At 38.9% G+C, this 18,847-nt stretch overlaps 3 protein-coding genes across 4 annotated transcripts; 1 reads left to right on the top strand and 2 right to left on the bottom strand.

The window, feature by feature from the left end:
- Window positions 1-76: 76 nt before the first annotated feature.
- On the bottom strand, window positions 77-3,435 carry nup43 (nucleoporin 43). The gene is made up of 8 exons (XM_041975074.1): window positions 3,107-3,435; window positions 2,795-2,917; window positions 2,532-2,609; window positions 1,869-2,031; window positions 1,644-1,779; window positions 1,393-1,544; window positions 1,182-1,298; window positions 77-611 (listed from the first exon to the last, which is right to left on the bottom strand). The coding sequence occupies exons 1-8, from the start codon at window positions 3,224-3,226 to the stop codon at window positions 382-384; spliced, it is 1,119 nt and encodes a 372-aa protein (XP_041831008.1). The 5' UTR covers window positions 3,227-3,435; the 3' UTR covers window positions 77-381.
- A 7-nt stretch (window positions 3,436-3,442) lies between these two features.
- On the top strand, window positions 3,443-10,781 carry pcmt (protein-L-isoaspartate (D-aspartate) O-methyltransferase). 2 transcript variants are annotated; one of them, XM_041975076.1, is made up of 8 exons: window positions 3,443-3,770; window positions 6,449-6,553; window positions 6,643-6,674; window positions 7,012-7,116; window positions 7,275-7,395; window positions 8,908-8,993; window positions 9,129-9,350; window positions 9,825-10,781. In XM_041975076.1, the coding sequence occupies exons 1-7, from the start codon at window positions 3,590-3,592 to the stop codon at window positions 9,306-9,308; spliced, it is 810 nt and encodes a 269-aa protein (XP_041831010.1). In that variant the 5' UTR covers window positions 3,443-3,589; the 3' UTR covers window positions 9,309-9,350; window positions 9,825-10,781. The 2 variants fall into 2 exon arrangements, with proteins under 2 accessions (XP_041831010.1, XP_041831009.1); XM_041975075.1 differs by having other exon boundaries at window positions 3,445-3,770; window positions 9,129-9,298.
- On the bottom strand, window positions 10,689-18,103 carry lrp11 (low density lipoprotein receptor-related protein 11). Its single transcript, XM_041975073.1, has 9 exons — window positions 17,091-18,103; window positions 15,387-15,544; window positions 13,919-14,060; window positions 13,624-13,749; window positions 13,296-13,484; window positions 12,341-12,508; window positions 12,192-12,248; window positions 12,012-12,104; window positions 10,689-11,895 (listed from the first exon to the last, which is right to left on the bottom strand). Exons 1-9 carry the CDS (start codon window positions 17,638-17,640, stop codon window positions 11,741-11,743), a joined length of 1,638 nt encoding a protein of 545 aa, XP_041831007.1. The 5' UTR covers window positions 17,641-18,103; the 3' UTR covers window positions 10,689-11,740.
- Between the last annotated feature and the right edge of the window lie 744 nt (window positions 18,104-18,847).

Raw genomic sequence — 18,847 nt, 5'->3', positions numbered from 1 at the left:
AATCTGAAAACGTAACTTTCAATTTTAGTATCAATAATCATAATAATAAAATGGTCAATGATAACTTGAGTCATAAGATTTTTTCAAATATTTTTATTTCTTACTGCTATAAATGTAATCTGTATAAAATGTATTGTTGAATTGAACCACCTTGCTTGGAATGACTTAGAAAAACATAATCCACAATAATTAATCAATGCAACAGCAATTCATGAAGCAAAACGTATCAGACACACACACAAGTAAAGCCAAATGTATTATAATATAGCACTTTTGGCAACTTTTAAATAATAAAAAAGACAACAGCCTTATGTTGTGCCTGAAATGGAAAACAAATGCAAATCTTCATCCTTTGTACTACACACAAAAAAGATGTTTTATTTAAACTGGGACCTGTCTGTTGACAAAAATAGCCTCTCCGTCAGTCCCACAAACTAGACATGGTCCAAGCACATCCAAACTGTTGACGGATAGCGTCTGGCTGGGCAGCATGTGTGTTGTTTCTAGACGGCCTTTACTGGAGTCTCCACTAAGCCAAGCACTGATGAGGGACTGGTTCCCTCCAGCTGGGGCCATTGCACTGCGAGAGATCATGCTGTTGTTCCTTCCACCTGGCAATACATAAAAAAAATTATTACAGCGTGACTACAGAAGATAACTACAATAACTATAATAATAATATTGATGTGTCATCATATACCAGCTTGTTAACCATTGAGTGATATGGCAGTTTGGACTTTATAAAGGTAATTAATTTGGTTGTACTCTCACATCATGTATGATTAGAATCTCTTCAAGCGATTGGTTGATATAATTTGGTGACAGTTTACATTTTGGAAAGACAGAAGCTAACAAACAAAAAGAAATACAATAAATATTCCAAGTACTTCAAGTAAATGCATTGGAGGAATGCTTCTTTGTGCATTAAAGGCAGGAGGAGGAAAACAAAATCTAAACTCACTTTGGTAATAATACTGTAGTTTAAAAAAACAAAAACACCCCTAAATTAAATGAATTTCTTCCATTATAGTACTTACTTTTACATTGCATCTCCATAGCAAAAAAGGACGATGTCTCTTTACAAGCATTAGTTTTTTTGTGTTTAAAAATGGCTAAATAGAATAACAATGGCAGAATAATCTCTGATTAAACATAATATTTTCATTGTGAATTTGACTTGCCTTGTAGGAAGGAGGGCATGTCTGAATGAGAGGAAGTCTCCCAGTGCAACAATGAGCCGTCCTCTGAGCATGTGAACAGATGATCGGGGTTTGTCGGGTGGAAATGGACCTCCCACACTGATTGGAAAAACATAGCAAAGTCTCTTAACATACACAAGGCCTTTCAAGGTCATTTTTTTTTAAAGTCAGATTGACCGTTTAAAAGTATTACTTTCAGCTGAGTGGGCTTCCATAAGTGAGAAGGGTGTGTTGCCTTGTCTCACATCCCAGACACAAAGCATACCATCCTGGCCTCCTGTGGCCACAATGTGTTGCTGGTTTGGATGTTTGTCAACACAATGCAAAGGAACTCTTTCTCCTGACCTGGTAAACAATATATTAAAAAATTATAAAAACAAATTAATAAATAACTCAGCAAATAGAAAAAACACACACGCTGTAATACATAGATAGAGATCTTACAGGGATAGAATCTGGGATGGTGAGGTGCTTTGTTTTCTTAAATCCCACAGCTTCAGTTGGCCGATGGAGTTAACAGTCAAAATATCTGTTGTCCTCAGGTAAGTCACAGCATGAATTGTGCTGCTATCGGCATTCTCTATCAAAAGTCACATTCCATAAACATGTAAATTTCATGTGACTTGAAATATGCTGATATGTCATACAACAGAGTAATCTTCATCCCACCTATGACTCGAATCACTTCTTCCTGGTCAGCTCTGAAGATGGTGATCCTCCCATCTTCACCAACTGATACAATTTCAGGACTGTTGCATGCGACTCCAGTGCAGGGAGCATTGTCACTGGGGTAGCGGTGTGCTCTTGCCCACTTTTGAGAAACTGAGATGGTCTATGGCCAGGACAGAGAAGGAATATAAATTTAAATAGGAAGAGTACTACATATCCCATGCAGCAGTTCGTCCAACCATTTGTTTCCTAAGCTGGACCATGTTGGTATCATATACATTCATGGTTGAATTTCCCTTTTAAATGCAGGTTCATTAAAAGCTTTGACAAAACATACTTCTAGGACAGAATATAAGTTGTAATTATTTTTCTTTCATAATGAGGAAAATAGTCCCACTGGTACAGGGGGATGCTCTGGCAAGTTAATTGGATCTCCACTACCCCAGCGGTGATTACAGCTTTCCACTACAGACAAAAAAACAGGAGAAAGTTTTAATGCTAACTTCATGTTTAGTTTCCTGTCCTATCCACAGTATTAAAACTTTGAAGATGTTATTTGTTTATTTGAAGTTTGATGTTTTCTGTGCTTAGCAGAACGCCTCCACAATGACTCTCAAAGCAAAAAAGCTTCTTATGGCAATTATATGTAAAAATGAACTCTACCTGACTGTTTTGGTGGTGGCGAAAGATGGTTACTGCTCCTGTTGATGATGCTGTGACAATTCTGTCTTGGTCCAAAAACTGTAAGAAAAGGCAATTATAATAAAAAGAATGATAGAATTTAAATCTATAAAAGAGGTAAACTTAATTATCAAAATAAAGAAAGGCATTTCAAGTACTAACTATAAGTCCTAGGGAATGGTGATATAATATTCAAAACAGCGCATTGCTGGTCAACTCATTCCACATTCAAGTGGGCATCTTACTTGAAGATCAAGAACATCTCCATCGTGCTTGTGGTCACATAAAAGACGTGGATCTCCTTCAAATTCGTCTTCCAACCCAGAAGTCCCATTACCCCCAATGGACCATATGGAAATCTTGTTGTCCTGTTAGAAACACACATTATGAAGTAAAAGAATGGAAAATAACATTTTGCGGACCATAACACGTGTTAATAAATAGCCATTTGTAAAGTATGTAGGTGAGCTTAAATAGTAATAAACACACAAAAGCATATATTTTTTCGTATTAGTTCTAGGTCCACTCAAAATTAATTTAACTGCCAACTTGCCAACCTCGTTGTCCCACGAGCCAGTCGCAAAGATATCTGGTTGCTGCAAATTCGAGTACGATACTGGGCGCCATCTAGTCTTGCTAATTTTCTGGGACACGTATTTAGCATTTATACTCTCCATGGAAACAGAAAGTGTTTCTGCAACTTAAAATGTACAAACTATTGTCTATGTTAGCTTAGCATTTATTGACAAGACAGAAGCGTACGCGCCTGCTTTTGCCTACGTAACTACGGTGGCGGAATAAGACCAAACAACTATATCAGCCTTTCTCGCAATGCATCAGTGTCTTGCGACACCTAGCGGCAGCCATTTATGCTACTGCGGCAAATCTGATAAAGCACTGAGTGAAAGAGGAATGTGCCTTTTCCCCTTTCAATTTATGCTGGCCTCGACACACATCCGAACAGATTGAATAACTAATAAAATGACTGTTTTGTGGTCGCGGGTGTGTCTCAAACGCGGCCTTGCAATAGAATAATTTGGATGTCTGGTGACGTATCCGCTGCTTCGCCGTCTGCTCTGGAGGTTGTCAGCTTCATCGGTAAAACAGTTGGCGCAGGCGCGGCACTGACAGCTGCTGTCTACTTACTCCGCAAAGTCTGCTTAATAATGGCCTGGAAATCTGGAGGAGCCAGTCATGCAGAGCTTGTCAACAACCTCCGCAGTAAGTCCAAATGCCTTTTAAAGTGGCAGCATCGTGCCTTCGCCGACACTTCGCCGAAAACCAGCAGTTTGAAGGCTGGGGTTAGCACTCGAGCGGTGGCTAGCTGGTTGCTAAGCTATTTGGTATGTTGTTGACCCAGCGTTACCTATCTCTCCACCCCTTTTCACAAACCACGCTTACGCCGTGAAACAGATGTATGCTTCCGTCGTTGCAGAAAAGGAAACCAACCATAAAAGATCAAATTACTATGTGTAGTCACAGAACATTTATTCAATTACAGTATGGTGTGAAGTTAGCTTAGCCTGCTAGCTTTATGTGCGTCATTTGGGACATTGTAACTAGCGATAGCAGCGCTGCCAAGTCAGTGCCCTGCCCACATCAATGGATGGCTCGCTGTAAAATTCACCTCGCTTTCACGTGAATGACACTGACAGCTTGAAATGTCTGCGTAGTTTCTGCAGGGCCTCTGATGGTGGAATAATAAAAACAGGACATTTTGCGTTGTCACTGTGGTACTCTGCTGTTTTTCAATTGCAGTAAAACGGAAGGACTCTGTCATTCTGATAAACTAATCGATGCCACATGGTTTAATCTGCGATCAGACGGCCAGTCTTTGACAGCTGCAGTAAATACTCTGTCATGCATGAAAACTGTTTTTAGTGGCGATGATAACTACAGAGTAAAAAGCGCAAGTCTGCTTAAACTACTGGGTATCTACCAGTTCTATTTATATTCCGTTTAGTTGGTATACTATTGCAAGCTGCATGCATTTAGCCAAAAGCTGGGATAAGATTTATAGAGATCCAATTCTGTATAGCAGTGTATTATCTGAGCCACAGAATCAGAATACTTGAATTAAATGCAATAAATCAGTTAAGGCAAGTAAATTAGTCTTAATGGCTTTCCACACAAATTACCCCACAGTTTTTCTGTGATGCAATATCTTACAAGCATTAGAACAATAAAAAATAAAACCTAGTAATTTTATTGTATCCGTTTTATGCATTCATTAGTTTGTTCACTGACATTGACCTATTTAGACAGACAAATGGCTCAAATATAACCCAGAGTTTGCACAATCTGCATTTAAGCAGGTCACACTCAAAATGCATGCTAATTCACACCTTTTGTTTGTTTTATCCTGGTCAGCTCAGGCAGTAATAGCTGTATTCAGTATTGGCCCAACACTTGATTATGTGCAGCAGAAAATATCAAATAGGCTTTGAGTATTCTCTAAATGGGTTTATAATGGAGAAACAGCATAGAATCTGTGTGGTTAGTTTGGCTAAGACAGATTTAAATGATATGTTCAATAAAGGAAAGCAAGAAAATGGCTTAAAATGTGCACTTGTTGGTTATTTCAATTCCAGAATTCAGTATTAGGTGTCCATCTGGCAGCTTGTTTGGTTTATTTGTAATGTATCCTAAAGTGGCACATACCTCTGAGGGTGAGGGGAATGAGTAATGAGAATTGACTAGCTTGGCTTTCCTGCCTGAAGCTCAAGATGCTGCAGGAACTACTGAAAAATCTGAGGACACGAACGCTTATCATGGATCTTTTTTATCTTTTCCCATGATTAGAGGTTTTTAGCACCTTTTATGTTACTTACATACACACACAATGTGTGGTCAGTGCAAGTGTGGTGTAGCTTATTTTTTTGCTGCTGAATGTTTTCAGGCATACTCTCGTGTTTTCATATTGGGGATGTTGTGATTTTTTTTTAATTTCAACTCAAGCCAGTACAAAGCTTAACCCCTTTTCTTTTCTGTTAGTGCTTTCCATTGTTTTACTGCCTGTATTTCTCCCCTCGTCACAGGTATTATAACATTGCACAACCTCTGTCATGCACCTTGATACCAATAAAATCCTTTGTCACTGCGTATGACTGTTTGTCATGGAGTATTGGTATACATATAAATACTGTACAGTTATTACAAACACAAATATATACTGTATTTGTGGCTTTATGTAGACCAGTTCATACTAGAATCACACAGATGCATTTGCTTTTATGAATATGAACTCTCCCTTTTGCCCCTTTAGCTTTATTTTTACTTGAAGCTCAATATATATATATAAATGTTGACATTTGTAGTTTCTCTCTGTCTAAATGTGCTGCTTACCTATTAGACTCATACTCTTATGTTATTTCCCATTTATATGTATTATGATCTTAGAGGTAGATGAGATGGATATAATTCTTCTTCAAAGTACAATTGATTTTATACTTTATAATGAAACATGGATACGGGAAATATTTTGGGAAATAAACCGAAAGAATGTGCCATTGTTTAATATAACAGACAGGGTTGTCTGTTTCAATGCTTGACACATCAACAAACTGATGCAATATTATAGAAATCCAATTTGCTATAGTGGTATTCTGCAGCCGTGTTCATTGAAATGGAAAATTGCCTGAAATGGTTTAATATACTGAAAGTTATACAGGCAAAGCTACCAACTTAATGGCTGTCACATGCTCCTGATATGACCTGTTATATTGCACACCATCAGTACTTGCAGCAATTTGTTTAGGAATGCCTAAAATTCCTGAATGCACCCTGTTCATACTGCCATGTTATTCTGCTGCAAGATTATGTAATGTTTCTCTGCCCGTGTTTCCACTTGTATAGTATGTCCATAATGTGCAGTGACACAAACTCTTTTACATCTTCAGAAAATGGCATTATTAAATCAGACAAGGTGTATGAAGTCATGCTGGCCACAGACCGAGCACATTTCTCTAGGTGTAATCCTTACATGGACTCACCACAGTCAATAGGTATGTCTGCTTGTGTAATCATTTATACATTAAAGAGTGAGAGCTGTGGATTGAACTAACCAAAACTATGTATCTCTCTTAACCAAAAGGATATCAAGCAACCATCAGCGCCCCACATATGGTATGAATTTCTAGCCTTTTCTACACCTTGTGAATCTCAACTTTAAGCAGATTTTGCCAGCTTGTTCACATTCATTCATCAAAACTAAATAATTTCAGCCAAAATCTTAATAAATATATATATTTGTACTTATTTTCAGAATGTTAGATTTTTTTTCTGTTAATATTTTTATGGTCAAAGGTAGAAAAAAAGATTCTGACACAAACATAGAAAGATTAAATCACGATGTTGGTCAGCTACATTCGCTCTCTACCCATCCTGGGTGGGATTAGTGTTGGATGCAGTGCTTATCGATGTGATATAATGTGGTTTTCTTGTTGATGCCCCCTCCACCCAGCACGCCTATGCACTGGAGCTTCTACATGATCAACTGTATGAAGGAGCCAAAGCTCTGGACGTCGGCTCCGGCAGTGGAATCCTGTCTGTTTGCTTCGCACGAATGGTGAGCCACACACATGACGGGTAAACACATACAATTTCTCTTTGGTAGACTTGTGATTTAGTACTCAGAATAATTCAGTAATACGACAGCCAGTCAGTCTAGAATTGGATAAAAATGTTTTTATTGTTGTGAAATTTCCCTTCCTCTGTGCTTTCCAGGTAGGTCCAAAAGGGAAAGTTATAGGAATTGATCATATCAAAGAACTGGTAGACGACTCTGTAAGTAACGTGAAGAAAGATGACCCCAGTTTGATAACATCGGGCCGAGTCAAACTAATAGGTAAGATGTAGTGGATAAAATGTGGCATTATTTATTTCTTCTTCAGTTGTTTTTTTTTTCCTTTTAAAAGCGTTTTTGAAAGTCGTTGTAGCTCTGTTTGTTTTAAAGAAAATGACAGCGTAAGGCTCTTCAATGGTGAACTGCGCAATAGACGGCACCCAGTATTAAATAATTAAGCAGTCCCACTTTCACCTGCACCGCAGGATGGTTGAAGTGTTAGTACATTCTTGTCTTTAACAGAAAAGGACAGACAACTGATATTTTGGTTTTACTTAGTGTGTATTCCGACTTTATCATGTTCATACTATTGATATGTCCTATATGTCTGCAGATACCAGGTTTATTATTCGTTTAACTCATGGATTCTACTGTACCTGGCTGTAACCTGCAAAATAAAGTGGGTGTTCAGTGATGAACATTTAATTCTGTCACCTGTTAAATGGTCAAAATATAAAATCTGGTTAGACAGTCATGGTTTTGGTTTGGACTTGTGTGTTATTTAGGTCAATGGTTCTGTTTTTACTTGAGGGTCCAAGGATACATGTGTTTAATTAAAATATTGTATAGCAGATTTAGATGACCCCCAGTTTATTCACTTTGGGATCTAGTTTCAAAAGTTATTGTTTTCAGGCAACCAAAATGCCGGTTTATGTGAATGAAATGTCCAAATTATTTAAAAAAGAAAAAACACCTGAGCTCATCTCTTTGTGGACATGACCTTAATTTTAATTACACTAGCTCTGAATGCTCAAAGCCTTGGGGACCCCCTGTGCTCTTTGTTGGATCCCCGATTGGGAATCACTGATTTAGATGAATCACACTTAAGAAAATGAGTGTTTGGTGCAAATGGCTGACAATAGCCCACTGCAACTGTCATTTATTTACTTAAATACCTGTAAGCTGAATCACAGACTGCAAAAGGTAATTGTGAAAGGAAAGGGATGGTTGATTTCCAGGCATTTTAAAATCTGAGTAACAATCTGTATTATGATTGTCAATCTATAGGTTTCATTGATGTATTAGGAAATACCGTATATTTATTTTAAAACAAAGTCCAAGTGAATTTCTGACCTACATCCAGTAGCAGTCTTTTACCTTGTTAGGTCTTCTACTAATTTGAGCCATAATCATCATATTCATTTAGATTAAAAAGAGTTATCAAGAAAACTTGTTTTGGTATTTTGACAGTTATCAGAAAAAAGTAAGATATTTAAAGATGTTCGCCTATTGTTTTTTTTGTGTAAATAATAGGTGATGTTAAAAATGCTGTCTGTAATTTACATTTGAGCCCTAAATTTATCTTTATCATGCAGCTTTTTTAGAAAAGGTTATTTGTTTTTATTTGTGATTTTTCTCAGATTGAGTGGATGAAAATAGCAAAGTGAGTAATGAGCACTGCAGCACAGGGAACAGCTGTGACAACAGGCTGAATGACTGTATCTGGTGACGATAGCTAATCAGTGTGGTGTTGAGTCTGGCAGTCTGGAAGTGAAATCCTGATGCATGTTTCAGTGGGAGACGGACGAATGGGCCACCCAGAGGAGGCGCCGTATGACGCCATTCATGTTGGTGCAGCAGCACCCACCGTACCCGAAGCTGTGAGTCTGAATGCTTTCACTTCTGTTGAATTTAAGTTATAATTTTAATCAAAGAATGAATACAGATCTCTTTGTTGATGCTTTTTTTTTTTTAATCACCATACTTGTAACCCAATTACCTTGCGGCTCCCCCAGCTTTTGGACCAGTTGAAGCCCGGCGGCCGGCTGATTCTACCTGTCGGCCCAGCAGGAGGAAATCAGATGCTAGAGCAATATGACAAGATGGAGGATGGCAGCACCAAAATGAAGCCCTTGATGGGGGTGATTTATGTGCCTTTAACAGACAGAGACAAGCAGTGGTCCAGGTGGAAGTGACTTCCTTCTCCCCCTCTCCCTCTCTCCTTCTCAGTGGCAAAGGTGAAATGGTGTGGCTTGGAGCAGGCAATGGATCACAAGGGGCTGCATTTTGCTGCTTGTTGACATTTTTTGCTTCTTCCATACCATCCCAGCTAGCTGCACGTTTCCTTCATGTTGTTTAACACCTACTTCCAAATTGGTGCTATCAGAACTACCTAACTGATGTAGTTTAACAATTTTGGAGCATAAATATGAAAGAATGCCCAGAAATGGGAACAGCGTGGAGGTTTATGCTTGGTTTTCAAGAGCATGACTTTCATTTTAGATGCTTACCAGACTGTAAAATGCAACTCAACTATTTTGTTTGATATTCTTTTATGTGAGATGTAGAAACAAACCAACTACTGTTTCACTTTTATCTTGAGTGTATCTAAATGTTTTGCATGTGATTCTAACTCTTCACTATTTGCATGGCAGGAAGATGGTTTCTTCTCACATGTTGCCTTATTAACGTTTATATTCTCTTACTCACAGGGATGAACTTTGAAGATGAAGACAGGCCATAATTCACCTTTAAGTTTGAACCTGGAAAAAACCTGGATGGGGTCAGGGAGCCCTTGACATTTGTTTAAAGCATCATTGAACATGCTCTTTTTGTTTAAGTCTATAAGGGACTAGAGTATCACAGTGTTGACAGCCCTGAGGGGCTGTGAAGAAAGACTGATTAAAGCTCAACACAGAAATATTCAAGATGGGCTTTTTGGTTCTTTTTTTTTCTTTTCAGGCCTGCATATTTTTAATTGCATATTATTTTCAACTGCTGGATTTTAGGTTTGTTTTTCTTTTGTGGTTTCACCATTTGTCAGACACTTTTACAGAATTGCATTTCAGCACGATCAAAGCTGAATGTAGGAGGATCGTAGGACAATGGTAAAGATTGCCTGAGCCTTTTAGATAATTCACTTTGCTATGGTGTGCGTGTGTGTGTGGATCATCTAACTGTAGACTTATTTGCTTAAGTATGAGCTTTTTTTTCCCTTTGCCAGCAGTATTAGGAAAACACAGAGTAATACAGTGGCTGATGTACCCACATAATCTGTTAGATGTGCTGCACTCTTTGGTCACACATAAAGTATGCTACACATTGGATCATATTAAACATACTCCAAAGACAGACAAGCACTTAATACCACTGACACTCATGCACGTACAAGGCTGTGCTTTCCACCTGGTGATGTGTTGCTTTTTGCAGCTGGTTTCCAGTTACAACTTGTGCAGGCTCCTCTGGTGACTGACACTAAAAGGGACAGTCACTGCTTTGCCAAAATAAATCTTTAACATTATAAAGCAAATGTCTGTTTCTTGGGAAAAAGAAGAGGAAAAAAAAAGCACTCAAAATAACATAAAGCACATTTTATTTTTGGGTGATTAAATGATATTTGGCTTTCACAGTATCTGGAATGGCATATGAAAATAAAGTGATGCTTATGGTTTTGTCTGCCTTTCATTATTGGATTTTTGCATACAGGCTACAACTTCAGAAATTGATTTTTGAATTAATTTTCTTTTAGTTTTTTTTTTTGTAAACTGTCAAATTCTCTAAACAGCAGTCTAAATGCATGATGACCACAGCATCTGGTGGAGCATCAAAAATGGCAACAGAAGAAAAGTTAATCTCAAGAAGTTAATCTCTTAATGACTTCAATACCTTTGTGGTTGTTTAGCAATGTAAAATAAAAATATTGGGGAAAGAAATGCAAAGTTCTTTGTCAACATATCCCAGCATTATTTTAATGTGTGATAAACTCAATGCCACATAAAAGACAGCACTTCGAGGGTACACATCTCCACAAATATATTTAAAGCATGTATACTACATGTTTGCTTAGTAAAGAAAATATAAATTAACCAATAGAATAACTATGGCTTATCTGATTCTGACTAACTTCAAGAAGAATTCCTTGGTTACAGTGGTAAGCTACTTAAACAGGCACTCCAATGTTTCGTCAGTCCTTCCAGCATGTTAACTAAGATAAAACATGCAGCACAAACATGGCACACTAGTGCCACACAGTGGCAGAAAGCACATTTTCTGCAGCAGTTTACGGAAAATGGATCGCAAATGTCTGAGATCAACATAAACAGTGTGTCAGGAAGTATTCATGATGAGAGACAAAATACTATTTTTTGTATCTATCAGTTTGAGGGCTGATATGTCCTCACTGGTCAGATTTCTTAACAAGTATGATTACACAAGCATCTGAATACGTGTTGGTGACTGAGGAGGATCAGTGTGCAGGTGCAAGTAAAATGTTCATGACAGCAGAGTGTTAAATGTACCATCTTGAAATAAGGACAAGTTCAAGGTGCTGGGCTGGATGAAAGTTAAAGTTCAAATTCAAAGTGTGGACAGCTCTGGTTGTTTCATGCTTCTCTGCCCAGCTGACTGGTTACAGATACATGCCGTTGATGAGGTAATCCGACTCCTCTGTGGTTAGGGGTCGTGCTTTCTTCATTTTGTGGCGGACGAGTCTGAGACGACAGCCGATCATGAGCAGCAGCAGAGCGGTGATGAGTAGGCCAAGTGCCAGAGGAAGGATTGCTCCTGGAGGAGAAAATGATGTTTACAAATAGTGAGGAGGATGACCTGTACAGCAAAATTTTACACATGAAACTGCGAAGAAACAAGAGCTACAAAAGATTATAAAATGCGTGTCTGACCTGACTCTGGACCTGGATGTCCTCCCATAGCTGAAATTGGTTTGGAGTTTGGGATGCCGCTCTCTGTCTGGCTTTGGGAGACTTTAGGGGCAGCTACAATACCAATACATACAAAGCTTAGGTCAACACATAATCTGATCCCATTTGTTTGTTTTTTGTTTTTTGTAAAGATAGATTTACCTATCTCAGTCTGTTTGGTGACCGGAGGAGCTACACTTGCTGGTCTGAAAACTGGACCTAATCAATATTAACATTAGTAACAGTATCAGCTTTAGGGTGTAGTTTCAAAAACTAGTTGAAAAATAAGTTGACATGTAGCAGGTTCTTACTGTTCTGTATACATTCACTGACACAGTCAGATTCCTGGAGGAAGTTGTTATGATTTCCCTGGCAACCACCGTACAGGAAGTGTTTGCATTCACCAGCCTGCTGGTCGTAATACCACCGTGCGAAGGTGCCTTTACACGGCCCCACAACCGGGGCTGCTGCACATGGATCTACGGGAACAGAAACAATACACTTGTACATCTGGCATACTGAGTCAATCATCCTAATTTTCTATCTTGCCTTTTATAGAGCTACCCCAGTTGTTTAAGATATTTCTTTTAACTAGTATTGGATAAGCTGATGAGTCAAAATGGAGAATATTAGTTTCAGCAACTTTGTCAGCGATATGAGATCTTAACTTCAGGATTTTTTCCTATTTCTTTTGACTTCAGCCTCCATGTTTTTGTTAGACGAGGTGAAGACCTTTTAGAGTGCAGCTCTGCCACATAATACCCATTGGGTCTGAAGAAGGCCCTTTGGCCAGTCTCAGTCTGATTGAGGGATCAGATTGCGGAGGGACAGAGGAGCTTTGTTGCTGTACTCAGAGCGGATGCAGGCACAGTGTTGCTTTCCCACAGAGTGTGGAGTGGTCCTGTGGCTTTGCCAGCATTTTGAGCTCAGCGCCATGACTCAGTGGCTGCCTACAGGCACCATCTGCTTCAAAATTCAGACACAAGCTAAAACCCTATGTACTCTCTTACAAACAAAAACTGCACTAATGCCACAGATACACAGGGTCATTTTGTTAAGCAAAAGCAATGCCTGCAGATTCAAACTCATATATTTGGAACTACAGCTCTCATTCAGCATAGTAACACTACAAGGCAACAGTTTTCTCTCTAAAAAAAAAAAGAAAAAGATCTGACATCTCTGTACTTTATTTGATGCATCCTGGGCAGAAATGGCAATAGAAATAGCATAGTGTGAACAAATGCCTTTGAGCATCAGAACCCTCACCTTGACTGAATGAAGCCTCCTGTTTTCTGTGTGGAGGAGCAGCCTCGCTCCCGTCCTGTGGTGACATGATGGGTTTTTTTGGTCCAGCTGGGAGCATGGAAGCATCCCCAGCCTGCTCTGTCTGGGTTACAGGTCTTTGAGGACTGAGTGGGTCTACAGGATGAGTCACTGACTTCCGGCTGCTATCAACTAAATAAACACAGAAAGAAAAAAAATCGATAAGATTTAAATAAAGTTATTTATGAATTAAAGTAAATAAAATATGTCTAAATATCACATTGGTCATTGAAACATGTCACAAGTCAAGTGCAGAACAAATATTTCCTACAGTTTGTGCAGAAGTCTTCATCAGAACGGTCAGGGCAGTGTTGCTTCCCATCACAAGCGTAGGAGATGTCAATACAGCAGCCATCATCACACTTGAACTGGTAGTTGGAGCAGTGGCCTGTGCATACTGTGGACACACACATTTATAACTACCCACCTTCCATTACACCTGGTAAAGGATCGCTCAAGGTCAAAGACAGACCCATAAGCAAAAGTGGTTGAGTTTTAAACCTTAATGGAAATCAGTGCAGCAACCAGAATCAGCACAAAGAAAGACGTTTTGGTGAAGCCTTCACCTTCTGCTTGGTGTTTTGGTGCCAGCACAGTGACAGAGACATTGTCTGAGCTCTTCTGTCCTGCTGTGTCAATCACTGTCATCTGGAATGTGTAGACACCCTCCTGGAGACCACTGATCTTCAGCAGGCCTGGGTGAGTAGCCTTCAACACAAACAAAAATTATCTTATTTCGTAAATACATCACTTTCAGAGGCTTCTCATTGCTGCAAATAGTTTTTAAAACCAGCCACATCTTATTTTGTCCTCCACTTTCCTGAAACAACTTAAGGACACACTGCACACCATGCTGAGATTTGCCACGTTTTTAGCTAATAGCGCTTTTGGAGTCACTTTGTAGGGGAATAATAATATCTTATGGCTGTCAAACTATGTTTTTCATTGATCCAAATAAAAAAATGGGAATGTGTCTTTGTGCGCTTGCAAGTTATCTCTTGTCTGAATTGCTAAGTTGTTTGTTTTTTGTACACAAAGCTGGCTCATTCCTTGACTTAGATGCCTTTTTTGTGTTTGGATAATTCACTGGTCATAGCTAAACAAATAAAAACACAGCAAAGAGGCAAATATTTACCTAAAACACATTCCCTGCACCGTTAAGGTTGTGAACAGAGTACCAGTTCATATGGGTGGTTTGCTTTGGGCAGTGTAGACATAATAAACTCTAATCTCTGCTCATAAATTAGTACAGAGCTATGCACACAAGACACCCTATTGACTTAACTAATACAAATATCCAAATGCATTTTGTTCAGCGTAGTCTAAGAGGAGGATCATTACTATTCATAGTGCAAAAGCAAATATTTGCAACAACTGATTCCATGAGTAGGGCTCAATAGAACTGTGCATGTTTGTCTTCATGGTTTACTTGTGTTGTGTATGTTTTCAGTGCAGCTCAGTGGGCTAGACTTGTACGAACAACTGTTGCTACAGGAATTAAACCCCAATTCCCACCTGGATCAACCTAATTGTAGTTTAAAGAACAGGTTCTATAAGGTAGCCTAAAATGTTTCTGCACTTCAAATGATGAACTGCGGAGTTTTTACACACCCAACAAAGAGGGAGCTTTAATATCTCTCTTCATGGTTCTCTGCATCAAAATTGTTTCATCCCATCTCAGTTAGACTACAAACTCTGAATCCCTTCTTGTATTTTTTCTGTTGCATGTCTTGTGTGTTTTTGTATATTTCAAGCATTATGTGTTTTAAAACTAGTTCCCCTCTAGGGTTATTAAAGTCTAAAGCAGGGCTACTCAATTCGGTCCTACGAGGGCCGCAATCCAGCAGGTTTTCCATGTATCCCTGCACCAACACACCTGAGTCAAATTAGGTGGCTCTAACAGCCAATCAGGTTCTACACAATGACGCATTAATTTGACTCAGGTGTGTTGGTGCAGGGATACATGGAAAACCTGCTGGATTGCGGCCCTCGTAGGACCGAATTGAGTAGCCCTGGTCTAAAGCAAACACTGACCTTCATATTGATGGTTGTATCTCCTTTAACAAGAGTCCATTCAAAGTGGCTGATCCCGTGGTCATCCACACTGTCCCGGCCATCCAGTACGGCCCAGTCAGTCGGCAGCTGGATAACCACATCCTGTCCAGCATCGCTGCGAGGAGGCTCATCCACCTCTACAAAATTAACCCACAATTAAATCAAACCCCAATAAGTGCCCTTTGTTTTTTATTTTGCGTGATACACTGTATGATCACTATGACAGGATGAGCTACAACTAGGGACTGTTTTTAAATTGAATTCAGTTTCTGATTCTTTTCTTTATTCATTGTTTTACCTATACAGTCTAAGGAAGCAGTGAAAATGCTTTTTATGTCATAAAACAAAACATATTTAATTATGACACACATAATAAATAAATAATAAACTCTTCACTCTAAAAAAAAAAAAAAAAGCTGAAACAAGAAAACAGAATAACTTTTCTTGATTGTATCATTATCATTAGAAATAAACATGGAAGCTGATGTCCTAATAACACCTGTTCCCGCTCTGAACACCCTAATCTAATTTGCAAGACTAGAGCCAAAAAGGCAAATCATTAACTTAGCCCTTCCTGATAATGTTTAGTTCCAAAGTGTTGACTTACATGACACTGTTAAGAAGCTGACAAAAAATATGTAATAACATTGAACAAATTCATTGAGCTGACACATTTGTAATGAGCACAACTGACATAATTTAACATTTACCAACCTTTGCCTAAATTCCAAGGAAAAGAAGCAGAAATTAGTTCTAAAATATTTTAATACCTCCTCAAGCCTTTCTTATGAATGCACAGCAGTGGTATTGATGCAGACTTTGACACTGCATTAGTATCTCAACACATATTTAAGAATTCAGGTGGATGGCTTATCCTGTATGCTTCATATAAAAAAACTAGTAAAAAAATAAGCTGAAACTGTGTTTTGTTTCTATATTAGAATCAGGCCTTGTCTTTCAATTCAGGTTAGCAAGAAATTTGTTGCTATCTCTTGTAAATCCTTTAAATATTTACAAGCTTTTTTAGAGGTTCATAGTAGTGTGATAGTCATAATGGTATGGTATATTGTATTGTTAATTTGGATGGTCTGATTTGTCCTCTTGCAAACTTCAGTATATACAAAGCTGTTCTTGGTCTGAATCGACCATATTCACTGTCCTACATCACTCAACTGTACAGAACTATTCTCTTCACTCCTTTATTTTCTTTAACCATCCCTGGAGCCTGTGCTAGGTGGGGGAAAATGTGTTTTAATATGTTTCCTTTGCTTGGAATCAGCTGCAAAATCAATAACATTTTGTTGGTGTCAGTTTCATTAAACATAAGTTCTTAGTAATTGGAGGTGGGAACACATGCCTAAGTTATATTTGCACAAGTTAAATGCAATGCAATGATTACATATTAATAACCTCATTAAGCACTATGGTCCACCAGGCCAAGAAAACAAACTACAACAATATAATTCACATCTTCTTTGGTATTATGACAGAAATGACACGATCATTTAAGGTTTACAATACTGCGTAACAACAACCCATCATGTATATCTGGGTTTTTTTTGGAAATGAAATACTTGTTAATTATAATTTAAATACTCAGCATTAATCCATTTAATATTATCTACAGCATATGCTGGTTTGTAGTATAGTCAGCATGATGTGTGTCAGCAGACTCCAACCTACCTTGTCTTTCATCCTCATCGGGAAGTTCTTCTCTGGACCTCCCGGATGACACAGGGTGGCCCTGCGTGGTGTTAGTAGCCCGGCTGTACGTGGTAAAGCCTTGCTGCGGCGCGAAGGAACAGATATTCTTATTCCTGTAGGTGCAGTTGAACAGGTAGCAGCCGAGACTTTCTCCGGGCTGGCTCAGGTCCTCCTGGACCACCGCCACAGTGCAATGAGGCTGCGAACAGCAGGCGTGCACGCAGTCTTTCCAGGTGTACACCCGGTCCGGAGCCAGCAGGAAGGTGGCCCCTTGTTCGATGGAGGCCTTGGCCCGAATGATGCGCTCCCCAGCCTCACTGAAGTCGCCCACGCAGGAGTCAATCGCATCGCCCGCCCTATACGCCTGGTCCTGTTGCAGCTGCTTACGGAACTCCTCCAAGAGCTCCTCCACCCCTGATATTTTAGATTTTAAATCTGAAATTGGCGAAGAGCGAGCGTCAATACGGTTCCCGACGGACAACAGCAAAACATAGGCGAGCAGCAGGCGAGGATGCTGAAGCAGAGCCATGTTGCTCACGTAGTTAAACGGCGTCTCCCTCTGCCTCCAGCTGGCCTCCCACTCATGAGGATCCCTCTCAGCGCTGCTGGCCTCCCCACATTGAGTATTTGTTCGTATACCTACTTTAAAGACACGGTTGAACGTATGTATTTCTCTATACGAGGAGGAACGACGGCAGAGCTCCTGGCGATGCTAAAAATCTATCGTTGTCATGGTGAGGAAGAGGTGGTCGCGAGACCAGAGAATGCTGACGTCAGAATGATGAACAAATATGGCGAGGAGCAGCTCACCTGTTGCGATCTTCATCATTTTTCCTTTGTTTATTTTTCTTCCGGTTAAGGACCGAAATAAGTTTTAGATTGGATATTCGACAGATATTCATACTGGAGCTACCAGCGTCTCTTTTATTTAACAAACGACCGGCTGTCTGTTAAACAGAAATTCTCATAAATGAGGTAAAACAGTATTTTCAATACGGAATTCTGTCGTAAACCGAGACACATAACACATTTTTTGTTTTTATAGCCAGATCTTTTGGATTGCTTCATATTCGAATGGAAATTAAATTTATTTGGAAGAAAAAAAATCAGTAGTTTCCAAAACATGTGACCCAATCACTTCAACACGCACCTGAATTAAAGTATTAGACAAAAGCTAAAAAAAAAAAAAAAAAACAAACAAAAAAAAACAAAACAAAAAAAAAAAAAAAAGAAACGCTTTGGTGAAGTGTTGCACAGTAAGATTTTAATTTTAATCTGATTAATTTTAATCTTTAATCAGATTTTATTCCAGTAATTTCCTTCGAACTTAAAATTCTTAGATGGTTGTATTGCTCCTCCAATGAAAGACTTTAAAATTGTGTAAATATTTTTCTTTGCACTCAATCTGCAATCCTTTTATAGACTAAAAGGACGTTATATTTTAATATTTACTTTCATTTACTTATGTTGTGAATCATTAAAGCACCTGCAACTGGGCAGATCTGGGAAAGTTTTGATAGGGGACCCAGGCAGGGACACAGATTGGAAAATAGGTGGCTCCCAAATTTCCCTGAGGACTCTCCAAAGGGATTAATAAAGTATTTCTATTTTATTCTTATGTTAAGGCACAGTCAAATCCCATCTCTCTGGCCCTGCCCTTGGCCTGTCAGAGTGACATCCTCCATATAAGAAAAACTTTGGCACATTTCTTTCACAGCTTCAAGATGAAAATTTTA

Source organism: Melanotaenia boesemani, chromosome 22 (assembly GCF_017639745.1).
Source record: "Melanotaenia boesemani isolate fMelBoe1 chromosome 22, fMelBoe1.pri, whole genome shotgun sequence".
NCBI classification, from domain to species: Eukaryota; Metazoa; Chordata; class Actinopteri; order Atheriniformes; family Melanotaeniidae; genus Melanotaenia; species Melanotaenia boesemani.
The sequence above is the reverse complement of the archived record's forward strand: the minus strand, read 5'-3'. Positions and strand labels throughout refer to the sequence as shown.